The sequence below is a fragment of the Somniosus microcephalus genome, chromosome 6 (genome assembly GCF_052327205.1).
Source record: "Somniosus microcephalus isolate GS21.2 chromosome 6, FLI_Smic_1.0, whole genome shotgun sequence".
In the NCBI taxonomy this organism is placed as follows: Eukaryota; Metazoa; Chordata; class Chondrichthyes; order Squaliformes; family Somniosidae; genus Somniosus; species Somniosus microcephalus.
This window is the reverse complement of record NC_140992.1, coordinates 61748709-61775403: the sequence shown is the minus strand read 5'-3', so window position 1 is coordinate 61775403 and position 26695 is coordinate 61748709. Positions and strand designations below refer to the sequence as shown.

At 44.8% G+C, this 26695-nt stretch overlaps 1 protein-coding gene across 1 annotated transcript in view; it reads right to left on the bottom strand.

Annotated features, from left to right (window-relative positions):
- The window catches only part of zmat3 (zinc finger, matrin-type 3), a 78475-nt gene that overhangs the window by 5308 nt on the left and 46472 nt on the right, over window positions 1–26695 (bottom strand). Inside the window, exon 4 of the mRNA XM_085991181.1 lies at window positions 17276–17376. Coding sequence (XP_085847307.1) covers window positions 17276–17376 — 101 coding nt within the window. The remainder of the gene's footprint in view (window positions 1–17275; window positions 17377–26695) is intronic.

Sequence of the window (26695 nt, the reverse complement as noted above, 5' to 3'; positions counted from 1 at the left end):
GGAAGGAGGCTTATATGGAGCATGAACACCAGCATGGACCTGTTGGGCCAAATGGCCTGTTTCTGTGCTGTAAATACTTTGTAATAAAGTGGTAATTATAATGCTTAAGATCTTTAATCTTTCCTTTTCCCCTTTACAGTTGTAATCAAACTTGTTAATTGTTACTTAACCCCTTATTACAAGTTTATTTATTTAGTGTTATGGTGCAGTAACCAAAATTGAACACGATATATGTCCAAGTTGGGTATCAGTGACAGGTCTGCTATTACTAACAAGTTTGTTTCTATGTCCCTGGGATAATTCAATTCTATTTGTTGTACACTTGTGTTCCACATTTTTTTCAACACGTAAAACATTAAGGGAGAAAAGTTGCATTGCTTTGCGCCTCCCGTCTCCGGCGAGGACGTCATCGCCGTGCACAGCGCCGGGACCGCAAACTTCAGCTGCACTGCTCCCTGACCTATCGCCGGACGATATATGCAACAGGGTCAGGGTGGTGTTTTTGCAGCCGCGGCAGTGGTATTTAAAGGGGCCGGTGTCAGCCGGCTATTTTTTTTTCTGTCCACCTGCCAGCACCTGCCCCCTTCCCCTCTTTCATTCGGGGTGCCGGCCACGATCGCTCAGCCTGGCACTCCGAGTGCTGGGCTGCTTTCACGGCACCCTGCTCCCCGGTGGTCCAGCAGGGCCCCGGTGCGCATAGCGCTAGGCCCCGCCCCTTTAATCAGGGGAGGGAGGCCTGCAATATCGTGGTGCAATGTGCTGACATGCATGCCGCTGTTGCACGTAGCATCCCAGGAAGGAGGGGGAGTGCTTCCAGTAGCGCCCCATCTCCTGCTTGGGGCATTACCACTGAATTTACGGTGCTGGAGCACTAACTTTTTCGGGGCACTATAACTAGCGCCCCAGCAAAGTTAGCGCCCCATAGGGGGCGTCACCGATTTTTCCCCCTGAAACTTAACATTGATATAAATGTAATTTGTCACAAGTCTGCCGAATTGCATAACCAATCCAAGTCTTTTTTCATATCTTTTGCTGCACCTTTTGTTTCTATTGCCTCCCTACTTTTATGTCATCAACAAATTTAACCAGCTTACAAAAGCAAAATACTACGGGTGCTGGAAATCTGAAATAAAAATAGAAAATGCTGGAAATACTCAGCAGGTCAAGCAGCATCTGTGGAGAGGGAAACAGAATTAACGTTTCAGGTCGATGACCCTTCATCAAAACTGGAAAAAGTTGGAGATGTAACAGATTTTTAAGCAAGTGCAGGGGCAGGGAAAGGGGGGAGGGGAGGAAAGAACAAAAGGGAAGGTCTGTGATAGGACGGAAGGCAGGAGAGATTAAAAGACAAAAGGGATGATGGTGCAGGGCAAAAGGAGATGGTAATGGGACAAGTTAAGAAGCAAAAGATGAGTCTAGATGAGGTGTAAATGGGAATGGCAGAATCATCAACAGCTGCCATGTGGGAAAAAAATAGGGGCAGAAGTTATGGTTTGAAATTGTTGAACTCGATCTTGAGTCTAGAAAGCTGTAAAATGCCTAATCGAAAGATGAGGTACTGTTCCTTGAGCTTACGTTGAGCTTCATTGAAACAGTGTAAGAGGCTGAGGATGGAGAGGTCAGAGTGGGAGTGGAGCGGAGAGGAGAATTAAAATGACAGGCAACCGGAAGCTCGGGGTCACGCTTACGGGCTGAACGGAGGTGTTCCGCAAAGAGGTCACCCAATTTGCATTTGGTCTCCCCAATGTAGAAGAGACTGCATCATGAGCAGCGAATACAGTATACTAAATTGCAAGTACAAGTAAATCACTGTTTCACCTGAGGGGAGTGTTTGGGGCCCTGGACAGTGGGAAGGGAGCAGGTAAAAGGGCAGGTGTTGCATCTCCTGAGCTTGCACGGGAAGGTACCGTGGGAAGGGGAAGGGGTGATTGAGGAGTGGACCAGGGTGTCGCGGAGGGAGCGTTCCTTTCGGAATGCTAAAAGGGGAGGGGAAGATGTGTTTGGTGGTGGGATAACGCTGGAGGTGGTGGAAATGGCAGAGGATGATACGTTGAATGTGGAGGCTGGAGGGGTGAAAGATGAGGACAAGGAGAACCCTATCGTGATTCTGGGAGGGAGGGGAAGGGGTGAGAGCAGAAGTGCGGGAAATAGAATGGACACGGTCGAGGGCCATGTCAACCACGGTAGAGGGGAATCCTCGGTTGAGGAAAAAGGAAGACATATTGGAAGCACTAGTATGGAAGGTGGCATCGTCAAAGCAGATGCGACGGAGATGGAGAAACTGGGAGAATGGAATAGAGTCTTTACAGGAAGCGGGTGGGAGGAAGTGTAGTCCAGGTAGCTGTTGGAGTTAGTGACTTGCTGAGTATTACCAGCATTTTCTGTTTTTAACCAGCTTACAGTTGGTTTCAGTACCAGGTCATGTAAATAGATTTATGTAAGTAAATGACGCCTCATGGTACATCATGGTTTCTATTTGAAGCAAACAAGTGTATTTTAAATCTCTGTAGATCTTCACGAGAAGTTCCATTGTCATCGATCCTTTCAAACAAGTACTAGTCTTTTCCATGGGATTAGACGTCTTGCATAAGATCACAAAAGATCTCTACAAACTTGCAATGGAGTTCTAATTCCAAGCATCATGATGATTGCAAGAAACTGTAAATTATTATATCTACTTTGCATGAGATTTTCCATTTTCTTATTAAAGACCCTGATGTTCAAATGTGTCCGAACAAACTTTTACAATCTAGTAACGATAGTCCAGATCTGACAATATGTCCATAACAGTTATTCCAATGTAGCAATTTGACACAAACTGACTGGTTACAATATTAATTACAGGTCGACTCATGGGATAAGGTAAAGCCACTCCATGATATTAAATTGAAGTAAATACAGTAACTAAAAACAAAGGCAAAAAATCCTAAGAACTATGATGGAAACATGTACATTGTGAAGGGGAAAATAGATAAGTACATGATGAAGAAAGGAATAGAAGGATCTGCTGATAGGGTTAGATGCAAAGGGTGGGAGGAGGCCGGTGTGGAGCATAAACATAGGTATAGACCAGTTGGTTCGAATGGCCTGTTTCTGTGCTGTAGTCTCTATGTGACTACGAGTGAGGCAGGTACGGGGATCCAGGAGGTAGTGTTGATGGAGCCACAGCCCTTGCTCTTGTCAAGCAGGATCGAGGTACTTACTCCCTGTGAGGGCGGGAGCGTGGACTGCAGGGAGGATGAGCAACCTGGCCACAGCACCGTGGTACAGGGGGCCATTCAAGTGGAGGGAATAAAAAGAAATGTTGTCGTGGTAGGGGATAGTATCATTAGGGGGATAGATAGGGTTCTCTGCAGTCAAGAGCGGGAGTCCCGAAGGCTGTGTTGCCTGCCCGGTGCCAGGGTTAAGGACATCTCTTCTGGGCTGGAAAGAAACTTGGAGTGGGAGGGGGAGGATCCAGTTGTCGTGGTCCATGTTGGTACAAACGACGTAGATAGGACAAGGAAGACGGTTCTGTTAAAGGAGTATGAGCAGCTAGGAGTCAAATTAAAAAACAGAACCTCAAGGGTAATAATCTCTGGGTTATTACCTGAGCCACGAGTGAATTTGGCTAGGATAAATAAAATTAAAGAGTTAAATGCATGGCTCAAAGACTGGTGTGGGAGAAATAGGTTTTGCTTCTTGGGACATTGGCACCAGTACTGGGACAGCAGGGAGCTGTTCCGTTGGGACGGACTCCACTTGGCCAGTGCTGGGACTAGAGTCCTGGCGAATCATATAACTAGGGCTGTAGAGAGGGCTTTAAACTAATTAGTGGGGGAGAGGTTTCTAGAGAGCAAATAATAGAAATGACAATGGAGAAGGTCATAGACTTAGGTAGCAGTGGGGGAATTAATTAAAAAACAGAATGTATCAGGAAGGGACAGAAGGTATGGAGTAAAAGGTAAAGTACTAAAAGGGGAAAAAACAGGAACTAAGTGTCACAAAACATATTTGAAAGTTCTTTATCTGAATGCACGTAGCATTCGTAACAAAATGAATGAGTTAACGGCACAAATAACTACATATGGGTATGATCTTGTGGCCATTACAGAAACATGGCTGCAGGGTGACCATGACTGGGAATTAAACATACCAGGTTATTTAACAATCAGGAAGGACAGGCAGGAAGGGAGGGGAGGTGGGGTGGCTATGTTAATAAAGGAAGGAATCACTATAATACATAGAAATGATATTGGGTCAAAGGAGCAGGATAGTGAAACAGTTTGGGTGGAGATAAGGAATAATAAGGGGGAAAAAACACTAGTGGGCGTAGTCTATAGACCTCCGAACAGTTGCAACTCTGTTGGACGGAGTATTAACCAGGAAATAGTTGAGGCTTGTAATAAGGGAACAGCTATAATTATGGGGGATTTTAATTAGCATATTAACTGGACAAATCAAATTGGGCAGAGCAGCCTCGAGGATGAGTTCATTGAGTGTATTAGGGATGGGTTTCTTGAGCAGTATGTAACTGAACCGACCAGGGGGCAAGCAACCTTAGATTTGGACCTGTGTAATGAGACAGGATTAATTAAAAATGTCCTAGTAAAGGATCCCCTTGGAATGAGTGACCATAACATGGTTGAATTCCATATTCAATTAGAGGGGGAGAAGGTTGGATCTCAAACAAGCGTGCTGAGCTTGAATAAAGGAGACTATGAAGGTATGAGAGCGGAATTGATTAGAGTGGACTGGGAAAATAGATTAAAGGGTAAGGCGGTACATGATCAGTGGTGTACATTTAAGGAGTTATTTTACAACTTCCAAAAAATATATATTCCACTGAGGAAAAAATGGTGTAAAAGAAAAGATAGCCATCCGTGGCTAAGTAAAGTAATTAAGGATAGTATCCGACTAAAAACAAGGGCATATAAGGTAGCCAAATCTAGTGGGAGGATAGAAGATTGGGAAGTCTTTAAAGGACAGCAAAAAATAACTAAAAGATTGATTAAGAAAGGGAAGATAGATTATGAAAGTAAATTAGCAAAAAATATAAAAACAGATAGCAAAAGTTTCTATAGTTATATAAAAAGAAAAAGGGTGGCTAAAGTAAATGTTGGTCCCTTAGAGGATGAGACCTGGAAATTAATGGTGGGAAACATGGAGATGGCAAAAACGCTGAACAAATATTTTGTATCAGTCTTTACGGTAGAGGACACTAAGAATATCCCAACACTGGACAAACAGGGGGCTCTAGGGGGGGGGGGGGGAGCTAAATACGATTAAAATCACTAAGGAAGTGGTACTTGGTAAAATAATGGGACTCAAGGCGAATAAATCCCCTGGACCTGATGGCTTACATCCTAGGGTCTTGAGGGAAGTGGCGTTAGGGATTGTGGATGCATTGATAATAATTTTCCAAAACTCCCTGAACTCAGCAAAGGTCCCGGCAGATTGGAAAACTGCTAATGTAACACCCTTATTTAAAAAGGGTATTAGGCAGAAGGCTGGAAACTATAGACCTGTTAGCCTAACATCTGTGGTTGGTAAAATGTTAGAGTCTATTATTAAGGAGACAGTAATGGGACATTTGGATAAACATAATTTAATAGGACAAACTCAGCATGGTTTCATGAAGGGGAAGTCATGTTTGACAAATTTGCTTGAGTTCTTTGAGGAAGTAACATACAGGGTGGACAAAGGGGAACCAGTGGACGTAGTGTATTTAGACTTCCAAAAGGCATTTGACAAGGTGCCACACAAAAGATTATTGCTCAAGATAAAAAATCACGGGATTGGGGGTAATATTCTGGCGTGGGTGGAGAACATAAGAACATAAGAAATAGGAGGAGTAGGCCAATTGGCCCCTCGAGCCTGCTCCACCATTCAATAAGATCATGGCTGATCTGATCCTAACCTCAAATCTTCTATCACTGTGCATCCACCCGAACCCATGTGATCTCCCGGGAGAGGCGAAAAACCAGATAAAGACCCAATGGCCAATTTGGGAGAAAAAAATCTGGGAAATTCCTCTCCGACCCATCTAGGTGATCGAAATTCTTCCAGGAGATCACGCTGTCCCTATATTTTCTACAGTACTTACCTTCTGTAAAGGCGATCTCCACCCCAGCCAGGAACAGGAATAAAACCATCTCCTGAAATCTAACACAGAATTAGAACACAGTAGGAGCAGAACCAGGCTACACGGCCCCTGGGCCCACTCCACTACCCACAGGGCCATGACCATTCCGAACCTAGACTCATGTCCGATTTCCTGCCCGCTCCCCGTAACCCTTAATTCCCTTTACTTCTAGGAAACTATCTATTTCTGTTTTAAATTTATTTAATGATGTAGCTTCCACAGCTTTCTGGGGCAGCAAATTCCACAAACCTACGCTCTCTAACAGAAAGCAGAGAGTTGGGATAAATGGTTCGTTCTCAGACTGGCAATCAGTAACTAGTGGTGTTCCGCAGGGGTCAGTGCTGGGTCCCCAACTCTTTACAATCTATATTAACGATTTGGAGGAGGGGACCGAGTGTAACATATCAAAGTTTGCAGATGATACAAAGATGGGACGGAAAGTAGTGAGTGAGGACATAAAAAACCTGCAAAGGGACATAGACAGGCTAAGTAAGTGGGCAGAGATTTGGCAGATGGAATACAATACTGGAAAGTGTGAGGTTATGCACTTTGGCAGGAAAAATCATAGAGCAAATTATTATCTTAATGGCAAGAAACTGGAAAGTACTCTAGTACAAAGGGATCTGGGGGTCCTGGTGCACGAAACTCAAAAAGTTAGTATGCAGGTGCAGCAAGTGATCAAGGCGGCCAATGGATTGTTGGCTTTTATTGCTAGGGGGATAGAATATAAAAACAGGGAGGTATTGCTGCAGTTGTACAAGGTATTGGTGAGACCGCACCTGGAATACTGCATACAGTTTTGGTGTCCATACTTAAGAAAAGACATACTTGCTCTCGAGTCAGTACAAAGAAGGTTCACTCGGTTAATCCCGGGGATGAGGGGGTGGACATATGAGGAGAGGTTGAGTAGATTGGGACTCTACTCATTGGAGTTCAGAAGAATGAGAGGCGATCTTATTGAAACATATAAGATTGTGAAGGGGCTTGATCGGGTGGATGCGGTGAGGATGTTCCCAATGATGGGTGAAACTAGAACTAGGGGGCATAATCTTAAAATAAGGGGCTGCTCTTTCAAAACTGAGATGAGGAGAAACTTCTTCACTCAGAGGGTGGTAGGTTTGTGGAATTTGCTGCCCCAGAAAGCTGTGGAAGCTACATCATTAAATAAATTTAAAACAGAAATAGATAGTTTCCTAGAAGTAAAGGGAATTAAGGGTTACGGGGAGCGGGCAGGAAATCGGACATGAGTCTAGGTTCGGAATGGTCATGGCCCTGTGGGTAGTGGAGTGGGCCCAGGGGCCATGTAGCCTGGTTCTGCTCCTACTTCTTGTGTTCTAATTCTGTGTTAGATTTCAGGAGATGGTTTTATTCCTGTTCCTGGCTGGGGTGGAGGTCGCCTTTACAGAAGGTAAGTACTGTAGAAAATATAGGGACAGAGTGATCACCTGGATGAGTTTCGATCACCTAGATGGGTCGGAGAGGAATTTCCCAGATTTTTTCTCCCAAATTGGCCATTGGGTTTTTTATCTGGTTTTTCGCCTCTCCCGGGAGATCACATGGGTTCAGGTGGATGGAGAGTGATAGAAGATTTGAGGTTAGGATCAGATCAGCTATGATCTTATTGAATGGTGGAGCAGGCTCGAGGGGCCGATTGGCCTACTCCTGCTCCTATTTCTTATGTTCTTATATGTAACAGCTTTATTTACATATTTCTGTAATTCTGGGGAAATAATCAGATTTTGTGCAACTCCATCATAGAAACATAGAAGATAGGAGCAGGAGTAGGCCATTCGGTCCCTCGAGCCTGTTCCACCATTTAATGAGATCATGGCTGATCATCCAAATTCAGTACCCTGTCCCTGCTTTCTCCCCATATCCCTTTAGCTTTAAGAAATATATCTAACTCCTTCTTGAATATATTTAATGAATTGGCCTCAACAGCCTTCTGTGGTAGAGAATTCCACAGGTTCACCACTCTCTGGGTGAAGAAATTCCTCCTCATCTCAGTCCTAAATGGCTTACCCCTTATCCTTAGACTGTGACCCCTGGTTCTGGACTCCCCGGCCATCGGGAACATCCTTCCTGCATCTAGTCTGTCTAGTCCTGTTAGAATTTTATAAGTTTCAATGAGATCCCCTCTCATTCTTCTAAACTCTAGCAAATATAAGCCTAATCGACTCAATCTCTCTTCATACATCATTCCTGCCATCCCAGGTATCAGTCTGGTGAATCTTCGCTGCACTTCCTCCATGGCAAGAACATCCTTCCTCAGATAAGGCGACCAAAACTGCACACAATACTCAAGGCGTGGTCTCACCAAGGCCCTGTACAACTGCAGCAAGACATCCTTGCTCCTGTACTCGAATCCTCTTGCTATGAAGGCCAACATACCATTTGCCTTCTTAACCGCCTGCTGCACCTGCATGCTTACCTTCAGCGACTGGTGCACAAGGACACCCAGGTCTCATTGCACTTCCCCCTTCTTCCAATCTATTGCCGTTCAGATAATAATCTGCCTTCTTGTTTTTGCCACCAAAGTGGACAACCTCGCATTTATCCACATTATACTGCATCTGCCATGCATCTGCCCAATCACCCAACCTGTCCAAATCATACTGGAGTTTCTCGGCATCCTCCTCACAGCACACACGCCCACCCAGCTTTGTGTTGTCTGCAAACTTGGAGATATTACATCTAGTTCCCTCGTCTAGATCATTAATATATAGTGAATAGCTGAGGTCCTGCGGTACCTCACTAGTCACTGCCTGCCACTCGGAAAAAGACCCGTTTATTCCAACTCTTTGCTTCCTGTCTGCCAACCAGTTCTCTATCCAAGTCAGTACCTTACCCCCAATCCCATGTGCCTTAACTTTACACACTAATCTCTTATGCGGGACCTTATCGAAAGCCTTCTGAAAGTCCAAATACACCACATCCACTGGTTCTCCCTTATCTATTCTACCAGTTATATCCTCAAAAAATTCCAGTAGATTAGTCAAGCACGATTTACCTTTTGTAAATCCATGTTGACTTTATCCGATCCTGTCACTGTTTTCCAAATGCTCTGCTATTACATCTTTTATAATGGACTCTAGCATTTTCCCCACTACCGATGTCAGGTCTATAATTCCCCGTTTTCTCTCTACCACCTTTTTTGAATAGTGGGGCAACATTAGCTACCCTCCAATCCATGGGAACTGTTCCAGAGTCTATATAGAATTTTGGAAGATGACCAGCAATGCATCTACTATTTCTAGGACTACTTCCTTAAGTACCCTAGGATGTAGATTATCAGGCCCTGGGGATTTATCGGCCTTCAATCCTGTCAATTTCCCTAACACCATTTCCCTACAAATACTGATTTCATTCAGTTCCTTCCTCTCATTAGACCCTATGTTCCCTGACATTTCTGGGAGGTTATTTGTGTCCTCCTTTGTGAAGACAGAACCAAAGTATGTATTTAATTGGTCTGCCATTTCTTTGTTCCCCATTATAAATTCCCCTGATTCTGACTGCAAGGGACGTACGCTTGACTTCACCAATCTTTTTCTCTTCACATATCTATAGAAGCTTTTACAGTCAGTTTTTATGTTCCCTGCAAGCTTACTCTCATTCTATTTTCCCCCTCTTAATTAATCCCTTTGTCAGGAGTACAGTATAAATTAGTCTCCCTAATAAGAATTGGCATAAATTTAGTCAGGGTACATTGAAGACTACTGACTACTATCCTTGATAGTATAACAACTTGTATTTATATAGCGCCTTTAACGTAGTAAAACAGCCCAAGGCGCTTCACAGGATCGTTGTCAAACAAAATTTGACACCGAGCCACATAAGGAGATATTTGGGCAGATGAGGTAGGTTTTAAGGAACGTCTTAAAAGGAGGAAAGAGGTGGAGAGGTTTAGGGAGGGAATTCCAGGGCCTAGGGCCTTGACAGCTGAAGGCACGGTCACGAATGGTGGAGTGATTAAAATTGGGGATGCTCAAGAGGTCAGAATTAGAGGAGCGCAGATATCGGAGGATTGTGGGGCTGGAGGAGCTTACAGAGATAGGGAGTGACGAGGCCATGGAGGGACTTGAAAACAAGGATGAGAATTTTAAAACAAGGTTATGCTTAACCGAGAGCCAGTGTAGGCCAGCGTGCACAGGGGTGATAAGTGAATGGACTTGGTGTGTGCTAGGGCAAGGGCAGCAGAGCTTTGAATGACCTCAAGTTTACGGAGGGTAGAACATGGGGGGCCGGCCAGGATATTGTAAAAGAGGAATGTTTCAGATCCAATCCATGCTATCTATTGAGTTAGCCAATCTTACCTCGGGCAGCGGTGGGCCACTAGAATTTATCTCAATAACTTGGTTTGGGGTTGGGGGATGGAGTGGGGTGGGTGGAAATCAGCCTTCATTCCTGCTCCTGATTGTTATCAAGTCACCTTCCACCTTGGAAAGAGCTTATCTGTAGATATCAGAGTATAACAGCATTGGGCTCCCCATCCCCATGGTCAAAAAACCTGCCAACATCCACTGTCCAGGCTCTCATATTCACTTGCATGATGTCCTAGAGTATTGCCAATGCTTATGGAACCGCAAAAGGGCAAACTACCGCTTTCAAAAGAGGGCAGGAAGAAAGGTGAGAAAATTGGACAGGGAATAAAGAGGGGGATTTAAAAGCTTATTTTTAAATTGTAATGTTAATATTCCCTAATTTCTCAAAGATAAAGGGGGAAAATTTGTTCCCTTAGCACCTCCCATTAGCGCCAGTAGATGTTGCTAATGGGGTGCTAGACTAGTATCACTGGAGAGAGGTGAATCCAGCGCTGCATGCCAAATCCGGCCCCGCTGTAGCGCTGCTGGTAAGAGGTATCGCCGGGAACGTCAACCCCAGGTAAATCGTGACATCAGTGAGTGTGAAACGTTCAGACTGCCCGACTTGCAAAACTGATTCTCGCCACTTACCTCACCGCTTGGAGTAAACACCAACCGGGAGAGCTGGCGTGCAGCATCAGGAAGCCGGCTCCAGGGATGTTATTTAAAGGGATCATCAGTAATCACTCGCAGCTGTCAGGTTAGTGCAGTTTCAGTGTTTTTTTTTGTTAGTTTCACCCACTGCAACAGTTTCATTAAGTAATTTCAAGGTTCTTTTGTATCACATGTCTTCTGGCAACTAAAAAGTAGCTACATTTATTCTTCAAAGATTCAAACTGCTACACTTGGTAACATTAATAGGGGCTGTACTGGCTTGCCACCTGCCCTCCAGGATCTATGGTGGAGGGAGCGTAGGTAGCGAGAAATACGGGAACATGTGCGCAGAGAGAGGAGGAGGGCCATCAGGGCTCTCATCAGGAGGCCTTACCCTTTGAGGGTATTCCGAGAGCACTTCTCCTACCCTCAATTAAGCGAGGAGCAGTGTATTAGAAGGCTTCGCTTCATTAAGGATGTGGTCACAGAACTCTACCACCTCCTACAACCAGACCTCCAGCCTCAGACCAGGGCGACCACGGCTCTCCCAGTGGCAGTCAAGGTCACTGTGGCCCTCAATTTCTTCGCCAGTGGATCCTTCCAGTCTAAAACAGGAGACATAGCTAACATCTCAGTTCGCCGTCCATCGCTGCATCCGGGAGGTCACTAAGACTCTCTACAGCAGGAGAAGGGACTACATTGGCTTCCTGATCACCAGAGAGAAGCAGGACAAGCATGCATGTGGCTTTGCCAGGATAGCGGGCTTCCCCGTGGTGCAGGGTGCCATCAACTGCACCTATGTGGCTTTGCGGGCACCGCATAACATCCTGAGATCTTCCGTAACCACAAAGGCTACCACTCACAATGTGCAGTTGGTGTGCGACCACAGGCAGCAAATCCTTAATGTCAATGCCCACTATCCTAGCAGCAGCCACGATGCCTTCATCCTGCGCCAGACCGGTGTGCAATCACTCTTCCAGCCAACACGTCAAGCTCGAGGGTGGCTGCTCGGAGACAAGGGCTATCCGCTCTCCACCTGGCTCATGACTCTCCTCCGCAACCCCAACACTCATGTCCAGCACACATAATGACAGCCATGCTGCCACCAGGAACATCATCGAGCAGACCATCAGCTTATTAAACCGCTCGGGAGGAGCCCTCCAGTACTCACCAGAGCGGGTGTCCCATTTCGTGGTCGTCTTCTCTTCTTAGGCAGTCCCTCGGATCTGAGGATGACTTGCTTCCACACTAAAAATGAGTTCTCAGGTGACTGAGGAGTCCAATGCGGGACCTACAGTCTCTGTCACAGGTGGGGCAGACGGTGGTTGAAGGGGCGGGTGGGTGGGGTGCTTGGGTTGACGTGCGCTCCTTCCGCTGTTTGCGCTTGGCTTCCGCTTGCTCCCGGCGAAGAGACTCGAGGTGTTCGGTGCCTTCCTGGATGCTTCTCCTCCACTTTGTGTGGTCTTGGGCCAGGGATTCACAGGTGTTGGTGGGAATGTTGTACTTTTTCGAAGGAGGCTTTGAGGGTGTCCTTGAAGCGTTTCCTCTGCCCACCTGGGGCTCTCTTGCCATGTTGGAGCTCCAAGTAGAGCGCTTGCTTTGGGAGTCTCATATCTGGCATGCGGACGATGTGGCCCATCCATCGGAGCTGATCGAGCGTGGTCAAAGCTTCGATGCTGGGGATATTGGCCTGAGCGAGAACACTGATGTTGGTGCACCTATCCTGCCAATGAATTTGCAGAATCTTGCGGAGGCAGCGTTGGTGGTACCACTCGTGCTTTGAGGTGCCTGCTGTACATGGTCCATGTCTCTGAAGCATACAGGAGGGCAGGTATCATTACTGCTCTGTAGGCCATGAGCTTTGTGCTGGGTTTGAGGTCCTGGTCTTCAAACACTCTCTTCCTCAGGCAACTGAAGGCTGCACTGGCACACTGAAGGCGGTGTTGGACTTTGTCATCGACATCTGCCCTTGTTGACAATAGGCTCCCAAGGTATGGAAAGTGGTCCACGTTATCCAAGGCCCCGTCATAGATTTTGATAATCGGGGAGCAGTACTGTGTGGCGGGGGCAGGTTGGTAGAGGACCTTTGTCTTATAGATGTTTAGTGTAAGGCCCATGCTCTCGTACGCTTTGGTGAAGGTGTCGACGATGGTTTGGAGTTCGGCCTCAGAGTGTGCGCAGACGCAAGCGTCGTCTGCATACTGTAATTCGATGACAGAGATTGGGATGACCTTGGATCTGGACTGGAAGCGACGGAGGTTAAACAGTTTCCCCGTTTGTTCTGTAGATTAGCTCCACTCCAGCGGGAGCTTACTGAGGGCGAGATGGAGCATTGCAGCCAAGGAGATCGAGAAGAGCATTGGTGCGATGACACAACCTTGCTTGACCCCGGTCCGTACGCAAATTGGGTCTGTGGTGGATCCGTTGGTCAGGATCACGGCTTGCATGTCGTCGTGAAGCAAGCGGAGGATGGTGACAAACTTTTGAGGGCAGCCAAATTTGAGGAGGACACTCCATAATCCCTCACGGTTGACGGTGTCGAAGGCCTTTATGAGGTCAAAGAAGGCCATGTACAGTGGTTGGTGCTGTTCCCTGCACTTCTCTTGTAGTTGACGCGCAGTGAAGATCATGTCCATTATGCCCCTTAGTGGGCGGAATCCGCATTGCGACGCTGAAATGAGCTCTTCAGCCACTGGGAGAAGGCGATTGAGGAGGATTCTTGCAATGACTTTCCCTGTGGCAGACAGCAGGGAGACTTCTCTGTAGTTAACGCAATCGGACTTGTCGCCTTTCTTGAAGATGCTCACTATTACGGTGTCTCTGAGATCCCCTGGCATGCTCTCCTCCTTCCAAATAAGAGAAATGAGTTCATGTATTCGCACCAATAGTGCTTCTCCGCCATGTTTTAGCGCCTCGGTGGGGATTCCATCTGCTCCTGAGGCCTTGTTGTTCTTCAGTTGTCAGATGGCCTTTTCAACCTCATGCCGGGCTGGAGTTGTGCTGAGGTGGTGGTGGGTAGCATGCTGCGGGATGGAGTTGAGGACACTCGTGTCGAAGACAGAGTCCCGGTTAAGGAGATCTTCGAAGTGCTCCTTCCAGTGGGCACTGACTGCCTCTCTGTCATTGATGAGTACCTCTTTGTTCTTGGCCCACAGTGGGGTAGGACCTTGGAAGCTTGGGCCATAGGTGGTCTTGACTGCGCTAAAGAATCCACGCACATCGTGGTTGTCGGCTAGCTGCTAGATCCCCTGCGCTTTCTCCACCCACCATCTGTTCCTTAGGTCATGAGTTTTTTGTTGGATCTCGGCCTTCAGGCGTCTGTAGAGATGCTTGCTTGCTCTCAAGTTCTGTTGCTGTTTCCAGACCAGGAATGCCTTGCGCTTGCGGCTTATTAGCTCCTGGAGCTCCTGGTCGTTCTCGTCGAACCAGTCTTGGTGTTTCCTGGTCGAGTGACGGAGCGTCTCTTCACAGGTGCTGATTATGGAGGCCTTGAGTGCAGACCAGGTGCTGTGGACACTGTGCCTCTGAATCACTGGGAGTCTTCAGGTTGGTTGTGAGGCTTAGGCTGAATAGGGCTTTCTTAGCAGGGTCTTTGAGTGCTCTAGCGTTGATTTTCTTGCGGCATTGCTGCTGTTGCCGTCGCTGTTTTGGGGCTACGTTGATGGAGATGACAGAGTGGGTGGTGCGGACGTCCTTGCATTCCCTCGCTCGGACGATGACGTAGTACAGTACTCACCAGAGCGGGTGTCCCATTTCATGGTGGTCTGCTGCATGCTCCACAACATGGCCATCATGAGGGCGCAGGCCTTGCCAGCAGGGATTGCGGGACTGCCTCAGGAGGAGGACGAGGCAGAGGAGGATGAGGAGGAACAGGAAGGAGGGAGGAGGCAGCGAGACAATCGACCTTCTGGACGAGCTGTCTGTGACCGGCTCATCAGACTCCGATTCACATGAATGAAACCCCAGATCCCTGTAGCTCACCACAATCCCATCATATAATCTCTGTCTCATGGGGTATCACAGCATCCTCCTGGGCGCAAAGGTGAAATGAGAGAGACCACAAAATATTTCACAGATCATTAATAAATTTATCTATAAACATATCACACATATCACATGAATTCTAATAACTAATGGCCCTTGTGCCCGCCATAGTTGAATAGCTGTAATTGTGTGCAAGGTGTGAGATGTGGGTGAGTATTGCTAGGTAGAGATTGTTGGTGGGTGAGTGCTGGGGGTGTGATGCTTTGGGCAATGCATGAAGATTGTGGTACAGATGTTGGTATGTAGCATTTGTTGAAGCATTCACTCACCCTGACCACCCGAGTTAGGTTGTTAAATTTCTTCCTGCACTGTGTGGGGGTCCTGGGGACCACAGTGCTGCCCAAGACATGCTGCTCTACCTCCCTCCACATGGTGTGGATGACTTGTGGTGAAGGCCTCCTGCCACTTGTCAGGTAGAGCACCGCGCTCCGTCTCTCCACAGCGAAAACCAATGCTTCATCGGAGAATCTGCAGGCTCTCTCCCTGGAGTGTGGACCTGCCATGAGCACACCTGGTTCAGTCCTCCGGCTCCTTCTCTTTGTTCTGCTTCTGCTTGCTGAGGCAACTGCACAGCCGGCAATGCTGAGAATGAAGTACTGCAGCATCAATGAACCTCCCTTTTACGTAGTGAAAAAAGCCTGTGGCAGTGATGAGTTGCGATTAGACTACACCCGATATTGGTCCACCCTTTAAGTCTAACAGCAATGAATTTGGGTTTTAAGACTTGATTTGGGTTCCATTCATTTTATTGAGCAGTGAACACAAATTTTTCGTGCAGTCTAAAGCATTTGCGCCTGGTGCTATTTCTCCAACTTTTCTACTGACACCGCCCATTCTTTGGCTATAATGAATTTCTAGCCCAAAGGCCTAGAAATTGGGTTGAGGCGCCAAATTCGCCTGAGCGCAGGATTTAGCGCAGCGTTCGAGTCTTCAGCGATCGTCAGATATTCAGTTTCATTGCCCCTAGAGGGAGATGGGGTGAGGCTCGAGGCGCTCCGCGTCCCTTTTAGGGCGCTGAAACTGAATATCGCAGCGCAACGTGCCGCAGCGCCACACGCTGCGGCACGGCACGCTGCAGTACTGCAGGCCTTCCTCCCATTGTTAAGGGGGAGGGGCCTGCAACAGCGCGATCCCCGATCGCGAATGCCGGCAAAAGAGCCCGGCACCAAGGAGAAGTACCGGGCTCTCAGGAAACAGCCGGCAATGCCGCGGGGGGGGGGGGGTCAGGAGGCCGGGGACAGAGGTGCTGGCAGGCGGCTGCCTTCCCCGCACCTCCACCTTAACTTGCGCCGCTGCCAGCACAGTAAAGCCCCATGAACCGGGCGCAGGTAGCAAACGGCGCAACTGCGGCGTTCGCAACCAAATATCGTGAACGGGGCGCGAATGGAGCGCTATGCACACCGATGATGTCATCGGTGGCGGCACAGCGCTAAAGGCTAATGCCACCATTATTGCCCCAACTCAATATCGCGGGAGGCACAGCCAGTGGCGCTACAGCCACTGCCTGCCTCTTTAGGTGCTAACAAGTGGCGCTACTCACCCAATTTCTCCCCCAAAGAGTTTTACAATCAATTATTTCTTCCCTCAAGACGTTTAGGGTAGCTCCCTTGACTCTTTGTCCACATCAGGATCAGTGATATAGACAGCCAGTCTATAAAATGGGATCAGAGCAGTGATTTATTTTTCAAATCTACAACTCACAACCTGCCAAATAAAAAAGAACCAAAATATTAATAATCTTGCCATCAACAATACCAAATTAAAATGTACAACCTTGTTAACTGAATAATACAAGTACTGGGTGTCAGCTGTGGCTCTGTGGTAGCACTCTCACCTCTGATTCAGAAAGTTAAGGATTCAAACCTTACTCCAGAGATTTGAGCACATAAGCTAGGCTGATACTTCAGTGCAGTACTGAGGGAGTGCTGCACTGTCGGAGGTGCCGTCTTTCAGACAAAACATTAAACCGAGGCCCCATCTGCCTTTTCAGGTGGATGTAAAAGATCCCATGGCACTATTGAAGAAAAGGAGGAGAGTTCTCCTGGCCAACATTTTATCCCTCAGCCAACATTACAAAAAACACTTCTCTCATTGTTGCACATTCCCATGTTGCAAATATTTAACTTGTTTGCAAACAGAAAATAATAGATACCTAGTGTATTTTGAACTCCATGTAGGTTGCGACGATTAGGCACAATTTTAAATTCATTCCCTTCTTTCCTTTGTCTCCTCTTTGTGAGCTCTGTTGCTTCTCTGCAAAATTAAGATTCTTTGTTATTCAAATGTATAATGATTGTACAATTTGTTTAAATGTTTTATAGTAATCCTCGTTATTTTATTCTGCAATTAGTCAAAATATTTAGCAAGTGCAAAGCGTTAGGCTTTGTTCTGTTGCTACTAACAAGATCAGTTTTTAATTTCAGTAATTTGACATCACTATTTTCTATTAAACATCCCTTCAGATGAAGTAAAATGTAAAAATTGCAAATACAAATGCTCAATCCAGGCAATAACTCATCAGAGTTTAACATGTACAGACGGGAAAGATCCTAAATTTGAGAGTTTCTGCAAATCAAACTTAGAATTGTATGAAATCTATTATGCACATTTTGAATACCACCACTTCAAAAAAAATTAGCAATCCATACAAACCAGAAGTGAGTTGATAATGAAAGGAAGAACCACCATTATACCCATCTCCTGGCTTTTCTGGCCAAACCATAAGCTGTATAGAAAGACTGTTATTATGTTTTATCTTCTTCCTTTATCCCCATAGGAACAATTAAGCAATCCCGTTACTACAGGTAGGGGAGTCCAGGGTTTAAGAGTGAATATTGACAGGCTATTTGACCACAGGTACATCAGAGTAAAGTGTGATCCTGTCCCCATCGGACTTCTACACAGCATGGATTACTGATTAACAATTAAAACCAAGAACCCTAGCTGATTTTTCCCTTGCTCACTTGAGAGTGCCTCAGCTGAGATCAGTTAATAAAGCAGTACAGATTAAGAATCAAAGCTGGTCCCTCCCTTATGACAGAGGTGATCACTGGAATAGATCTTTGAGCCACTGGAAGGATTACTGTACTTTTCTGGACCTTGAAGTTATGCAGTGGGATACTAGGATACAAACACATAACATGTTTGCCTAAAAATTCTCTCGCCGCCATTTTAACAGAGGCATGAACCCATGAGAAGCTGGGGTTGTACCACTCCAGAGACTTGAGCACACAAATCTAGGCTGACACTCCAGTCCAGTACTGAGGACTCTGCTGCACTGTCGGAGGTGCCGTCTATCGGATGAGATGTTAAGCCGAGGCCCCATCTGCCCTCTCAGGTGGATGTAAAAGATCCCATGGCACTATTTTGAAGAAGAGCAGGGGAGTAATCCCTGATGTCCTGACCAATATTTATCCCACAATCAACATCAATAAAACAGATTATCTGGTCACTATCACATTGTTGTTTGTGGGAGCTTGCTGTGCGCAAATTGGCTGCTGCGTTTCCTACATTACAACAGTGACTATACGTCAAAAGTACTTCATTGGCTGTAAAGCGCTTTGGAACGTCCTGAGGTCATAAAAGGTGCTATATAAATGCAAGTCTTTCTTTCTTTGAGCAGAGATGGCTAAGAGGAGATTTGATAAAGCTGTTTAAAACCATGAAGGGTTTAGATAGAGTAAATAAAGAGAAACTGTTTCCAATGGTTGAAGGGCCGTTAACCAGAGGGCATAGATTTAAGGTGATTGGCAAAAGAACCAGAGGTGACATGAGGAACAACATTTTTACGCAACGAGTGGTTAGGATTTGGAATGCACTGTCTGATAGGGTTATGGAAACAGATTCAATAGTAGCTCTCAAAAGGGAATTGAATAAATACTTGAAGGAGAAAAAACTGCAGGGATATGGGACCAACTGGATTGCACTTCGAAAAGAGTCGACGCAGACTTGATGTGCCGAATGGCCTCATTCTGTGCTGTACTATTCTATGATTAATCCAATTGCTTAATTTCAAGGCCCTTATGTTTTAGTTACCCTGTCTCCTTTTCTTTTAAACTGAGTCAAAAATGCAAGGCCGATTTAACAGCAGTAAAATGGGTTTGAATGACATCTTGTTGGCACATGAAATGTCTCCTGATCTGCTGATTCCAGCCCCATGGATTTTGCAGTTTGTCCAGGAGGAAGTGATTCAATTATATTTTTAAAGTTCTATATTTAAAAAGATTTTGTGGCAAAGTTGATCTTATTTGATAAATCTTAGAACAAACTTGTATTTATGTAGTTCTGTTGGTCTCACAATCAGCAATGACTACTTAATCAGTTTTCTAGTAATGTTGGTTAAGGGTTAAATGTTGGGCAAGACATTTGGAGAACTCCCTTGTCTTGGGATCTTTTATGTTTAGCTGAATAGATGGGGCCTCAATTTCATGTCTCATTTGAAAGATGACACTTCCAACAATGCAGCACTCCCTCAGTGCTGTAATGTAGTGTCAGTCTAGATTATCTGCTCAATTCCTGGAGAGGGCATCAACCCACAACCTTCTGACCCAGAAGCAAGAGTGCTACCACTGAGCCAGCTGACATGGTAAATTTTGTTTAGGCTTTTATGCAATTGACAAAATTATCAGGTATTGGGTCATAAAACACTTTCTGATGTAATTTAAATAAATGCACAACCGTATAAAATATAATAACTTCCTCCAAAGCACAGCATAGAATTCACAGTCTATTCATCATCCATGTGTGTTTGTTGTGTATGTTAAGAGGTATGCAAGTGACTCCCCTATACTTACAAAGGTCTAAAAAACAGGATGGCTCAACACTTATTTTATGCTTCCTGTGAATTTTTGAACTAATAGGTTAATTCTGTGCTAATTTATAACTAATTTAGAATTGATTTTGATTGCCATTTTTATATGAATGTAAAGTGCTTTTGGGAGTGCATCATTACAGAAATGGCAGTTCAATGCAGGAAACTATGAAGCAGACTAAAGCCCGAAGGTGGGAGACCACCTCCAGGAAGCTGCCTTACACAAGGTGGGATTTACACTGAGCATAATACAACTCCAGCCTTAGAATACCAACAAGAGTAATTAAAGTTTTGATGACATCATTTTATATACTACGGTAGATTATTACAAAATTTTCTTCTGATACTTGAATCTGTTACAAATCAGCAAAAATCATCTTATTCTAATGGTAAGATCAACTTAGAAGAAGCTATAATTTAAACTGTTACCACTGTGGAGTTGATATTGAAATGTAAGCCTTCATAAGAATTAATATGGATACATCAGTAACTATGAGTGATTATATCCAGCATTTTTAGCAAGGTGACAAGGTAGCAAAAAGACCCATTTTATTGTTTTATACCTTCAAGTTGCTGTACAGAAATATAAAGCAAGATTATTTACCTTTGATATGGTCTTCCTTATTCTTCAAATGTAGTTTATCCACCATGTACCTTAGGATAAGCCTATTTTTTTCTGGGAGCGGGCACAAAAATCAATAGACCAGTGCCCCTTGGAGGGGTTTTATACTCATTGAAATCATGAGCAAATCAACTGATTTTCCCTCAATCCTCTAAAACATAAAAGGCCTGTCCACAGACCAGTCCTCAGTTCTTTTTGAAAGGCAGACTGAACTGAAGGCATCGTTATTCAGAGAAGGAAACAATAAAAATGTTAAATAACACTAAGTACACTTGAAATAAGAGTCAGAAATAGTGGTGGAAGAGGATGGGTTCAAGATATGTCGAAGATAAATTACATTCAAAGAATGAGGAAGATCACATAGAAGGTAGTTATGGTCTTACTTTCTTCCTTATTTGTTTTTACGTCGCATACCTTACGTCCTCAGACTACCTTACGTCCTCAGACTAACCATCTTTAGCTGCTTCATCAATGACATTCCCTCCATCATAATGTCAGGAGTGGGGCTGATTGCTGACGATTCTAGAATGTTCATTCAGCTCCATTCACAATTCCTCTGAAAATGAAGCAGCTCATGCTAGCCTACAGTATGATCCTGAACAACATTCAGGCTTGGGCTGACAAGTGCAGGTAACACTTGGGCCACATAAATCCCAGAAATTACCATCTTCAACAATAAAAAGTCCAGCCATCTCTCCATGACATTCAGCAGCACCATCACTGCTGAATCCCCACACAATCACTATCTTGAGATTCACCATTGTCAGAAGCTTAAATGGACTAGTCAGATCAATACAGTGGCTACAAGGAGGGCAGAAGCTGGTATACTGCTATAAGTGGTTCACCTACTGACCCCACAAAGCCGCTCCGCTATCTATCAAGACTCAAATGAGGAGTGCGATAGAATACTGACCATTTGCCTGGATGAGTGGAGCTTTAGCAACATGAAAAAAGCTCAACAATCCAGAACAGCTGCCTGCTTGATCAACTTCCTTGCCATTGGACTTAATATCCACTACCAGCCCACTGCACTATCTATAGGATGTACTGCCATAACTCACCAAGTTTATTTTGACAGTACCTCCCAACCCTGCAACTTCTACTACCAAGCAGGAATGTCATCAGAACATCATCACCTGCAAGTTCGCTCCAAGTTGCACACCATCCTGGTTTAAGCATATATCAATGTCCCTCCATTGTGGCTGGGTCAAAATCCTGAAATTCCCTAACAAACATCACCATGAGAGTATCACAAGTGGTTAAAAAAAATTGGGGATACCACCACCCCCTAAGGGCAACAAAGGATAGACAATAAATGTAGCCCTGCCAGTAATGTGTCTCAGCCCAAGAACAACTAAAAAAATCTCTAGCAATATACTAAAGTTATGCCAAAAATTGGGGATAGAGTTACTTTGATTTGAGGTTACGGTTGCCTTATGAACCAATTCACAAGAAAGTAGCTTTGGATAAAAGTTCAGAGAATAGTATTTAGTAAAGGCATAAAGATTAATCAAATGTGTTCCCTCAAAAACAGAATCTAAAGCACCTCTCTCGATTAATGTTAACTCATGAGGATAGTTGTGCCATCAACTGGCCTTTCATACATAAATAGATACATTCCATAGTCCTTAGCTTTATGAAGTGGTAACTTGAAGTTTTATTGCTAGAATATAAAATGAATAATTATCTTGTTTCATATAATTTTTAATTCTATAAGACGCAAAAGCAATAATGAAGAAACACACTGTTCGTAACCTTGGAGTCATATTTGACCCTGAAAATATGTCTTCAATCATTGGTGATTGCAGTCATTGAAATAAACTCTGATAACCAGTTTTGAGGCTTGGATAAAATAAATGTTGCAAATATATTTTGTTGGAATATAATATAATAATATCTGGCTGTAAAATCCTGCACCATGAAACAAATGTCACCCATTTGATGCTATATGTTTTGAGAGTATTTTCGACATTAACCACTACAGGCAGAAGACCTTTATTTGACAGTGTGTTTTTCTTAACAACTAAACCATCTGTGTCAGATCATGCAAAGTGATGAATTTAACTGAGACAATGAGCACAGCTTATGAAGAATTAGGTAGAAAAGGGGTCAATTTTTGGGTGTTGGCCATTAAAAGTCCTAACAGAAGAATTGTTTGTGCAAAGCACACAATTCACGTCATGCAGGAATTATATAACGTTTTTTGAGAAGCTCACAATACTTGCTGTCTGTGAAGTTTTATGAACCAATCACAGCAGAGCCATAAGTACCATAGTTTACCACCTAGCCAAGCTTGAAATTAGTCTTTTAAATCTTATATAAAAAAAACCTGGTCCTCAACTCTGATGTAAACATAAACTTCAGAGCCATGGCTCAGAAACAACAACTTGTATTTAGATAGCGCCTTTAAAGTAGTAAAACGTCCCAAGGCGCTTCACAGGAGTATTAGAAGACAAAATTTGACACCGAGCCATATAAGGAGAAATTAGGGCAGATGACCAAAAGCTTGGTCAAAGAGGTAGGTTTTAAGGAGCGACTTAAAAGGAGGAAAGAGAGGTAGAGAGGTTTAGGGAGGGAATTCCAGTGTAGTGCCTAGGCAACAGAAGGCATAGCCACCAATGGTAGAGCGATTATAATCAAGGATGCTCAAGAGGGCAGAATTAGCAAATATCTCCGGGGGGGGGGGGCAGTTGTGGGGCTGGAGGAGATTAGAGAGATAGGGAGGGGCGAGGCCATGGAAGGATTTGAAAACAAGGATGAGAATTTTGAAATTGAGGCGTTGCTTAACTGTGAGCCAGTGTAGGTCAGCGAGCATAGGGGTGATGGGTGAACGGGACTTGGTGCGAGCCAGGACATGGGCAGCTGAGTCCTGGATGATCTCAAGTTTATGTAGGATAGAACATGGGAGGCCAACCAGGAGTGTGTTGGAATACTCAAGTTTAGAGGTAACAAAGGCATGAATGAGGGTTTCAGTAGCGGATGAGCCGCTGCAAGGGAGGGGACGGGCAATGTTACAGAGGTGGAAATAGGCGGTCTTAGTTATGCCGTGGATATGTGGTCGGAAGCTCATTTCAGGGTCAAATATGACACCAAAGTTACGAATAATGTGGTTCAGCCTCAGACGGATGTTAGGGAGAGGGATGGAGTCAGTGCCTAGGGAATGGGTTTGTGGTGGGGACCGAAAACAATGGCTTTGGTCTTACCAATATTTAATTGGAGAAAATTTCTGCTCATCCAGAACTGGATGTCAGACAAGCAGTCTGACAATTTAGAGACGGTGGAGGGGTCGAGAGAAGTGGTGGTGAGGTAGAGGTGGGTGTCGTCAGCATACATGTGGAAACTGCTGCTGTGTTTTCGAATGCTGTCACCAAGGGGCAGCACGTAGATGAGAAATAGGTGGGGGCCAAGGATAGATCCTTGGGGGACACCAGAGGTAACGATGCGGGAGCAGGAAGAGAAGCCATTGCAGGTGATTCTCTGGCTACGATTAGCTAGATAAGAATGGAACCAGGCGAGTGCAGTCCCACCCAGCAGGACGACGGTAGAGAAGCATTGCAGAAGGATGGAGTTGTCAACCATGTCAAAGGCTGCAGACAAGTCAAGAAAGACAAGGAGGGATAGTTGCCCTTTGTCACAGTCACAAAGGATGTAATTTGTTACTTTGACGAGAGCCGTTTCGGTACTGTGGCAGGGGCGGAAACCTGATTGGAGGGATTCAAACATGGAATTGCGGGAAAGATGGGCACAGATTTGGGAGGCGACGACACATTCAAGGACTAGAGAGGAAAGGGAGGTTGGAGCTGGGGTGGTAGTTTGCAAGGATGGAGGGGTCAAGGGTTGGTTTTTTGAGAGGGGTGATGACAGCAGATTTGAGGGAGAGGGGGACAGTACCTGAGGAAAGTGAACCGTTAATGTCAGCTAACATGAGAGCCAGAAAAGGAAGTTGGGTGGTCAGCATTCTAGTTGGAATAGGGTCGAGGGAGCAGGAAGTGGGTCTCATGGAAAAGATGAGCGTGAAGAGGTCATGAGGGGTGATCGGAGAGAAACTGGAGAATGATGTGAGTTCAGGGCTAGGGCAGGGGGCAACCTTAGAGGAAGTTTGGCCCGTTGGGCTAGGGGAAGGAAGGCAAGTGGCAGAGGCAGCTGAACGAATGGTCTCAATCTTAGAGACAAAGAAGTCCATGAGCTCCTCACACTTCTTGTCGGAAGTGAGGGTGGAGGAAACAGGGGAGAGGGGTTTAAGAAGACGGTTAGGAGTAGAAACCATTCATAAAAATCTGTTTCACAAACACTAAGGAGTCAATCATTGTGGTAGAAGTACTGATTAGGTCAGGAAACATTTCTATGAGGTGGAAAAATGATGATGCAGAAGCCAGTATTCTACTGACAGGTATGCAATCTTTTTCTTAAAATACTCCTGCATTTCTTCAAACTACTTCCCAAAGAGGAGTTTTTTGTCATAAGGGAAATCCATGAAAACTTATGGGAAGTTGATAATTCCAACAGTTTCAAGATTGAGACGTAGGGTTAGAAATATGTCTTGGGCGATAGTGCAAACCTGGTGGTATTGCATCAGCCACCTGTTATACACCGTGCCAGATATTCAGTTCTACTGACTTCAATGGAACTGAATATTAGGTGGGGAGCATAACAAGTGACCCATGCGATACCGCCTAAGACAAATTTCTAACCCATGATATGAAATTGTAGGTATAGTAAGCAAGGGTACACTCAAAATTGACAGTGTTTGGGTCTACATAGATGGTAATCTATTACTGCCAAGAGGCAGTTTATCCTCACCTCTTCTCATTGCTTTGTAAATCAGAAGACTACAAGGGATAACAAGGTCTTCAAAACCTCCAAGTAAATCAGATGAAGCAGACTGAACTATTGCGATAGTATGGGATATACTGGAACAGCAGCTGAAACCAATATGACATTTGTGAAGCCAACATTCACCGAAGAAGCAAATCTTTCTATGATGAATGGGGCTGGGAGTTGTATTTGCCAGACAACACACTACAACTAATTCTAGCTTTCTATGGTCTGGGAGCTTTGAGTTCAAGCAACACTTCAGCTGAAAGATTTCTTGGAAATGGAGATATTGATAACCTCTAAACAGTTAACCAAGGTTACTTCGACAGCACCTCCCTCCCCTGCGACCTCTAGCACCGAGAAGCATGAGATCAGCAATGTTATGGGAAAACCACCACCTCCACGTTCCCTCCAAATCACACACCACCCTGACTTGGAAATATACTGCTGTTCCTTCATATCAATCCTGGAATTGCCTACCTAACACTAGTGTGGATGCACAAGGACTGCAGTGTTTCAAGTAGAAGGCCTACCACCACCTTCTCAGGGCAACCAAGGATGTGTAATAAATGCAGTTTTTCCTATGTCGACCACATACCAAGAATTTTTTTTTTTTTTTTTTAATCCATGTATGTCAGGTAGATCAGTAGTATTCAAAGACATGTTTGAATCATGAGCGTTGATTAGGGTAATTACAGTTCTTAAGTCAGAAAAAGTTCTTGGGTTCTGCCTCAGGGCAGATAGTCCAAAACTACATTGTACTGGACACTCCTTGGCTTCCCCTGACATTAAGGTTTTAATGAATAAGCTAGAGGTAAGCTGCCGTAATTTAAAACTGGTTCTGGCTTCCTTTCCAATCATACAGACCTCACCACAACCGATGCTCTTAAAATGGGTCAGCCCCACAATTAAGTTCAATGTCTTCTGTGTAAGACATAGCTCTCAAGCATTAATTACCTATGCTTCTCTTCAGAATTAGACTGCAGAAATCTTGATTCTCAAGATTTGACTCCTGGTGACTGAAAAGATCATATAAACTTTTCCTGTCTTCAGAGGAAAAGATCCATTACTGCACACTCAAAATTTGAAGCCTAGTATGGGGAAAATACCAGTATACTTTTCAGGTGAAAAAAGTTCCATTGAAGATATCTGAGATGAGAACTGAACCAAAGCTTCAAAAATTGGAAATGGCCAATAACAAAGCAGAAAATATTTCACAAAAACCTTTCCTACAGACAGGGTAAAAGCTCTGATGCTGCTGCCAGCAATGGGAGAAAAATTGCTGTGGAATGGTTTTCTGTGCAATGTGCGTTTGGGGGAAGATC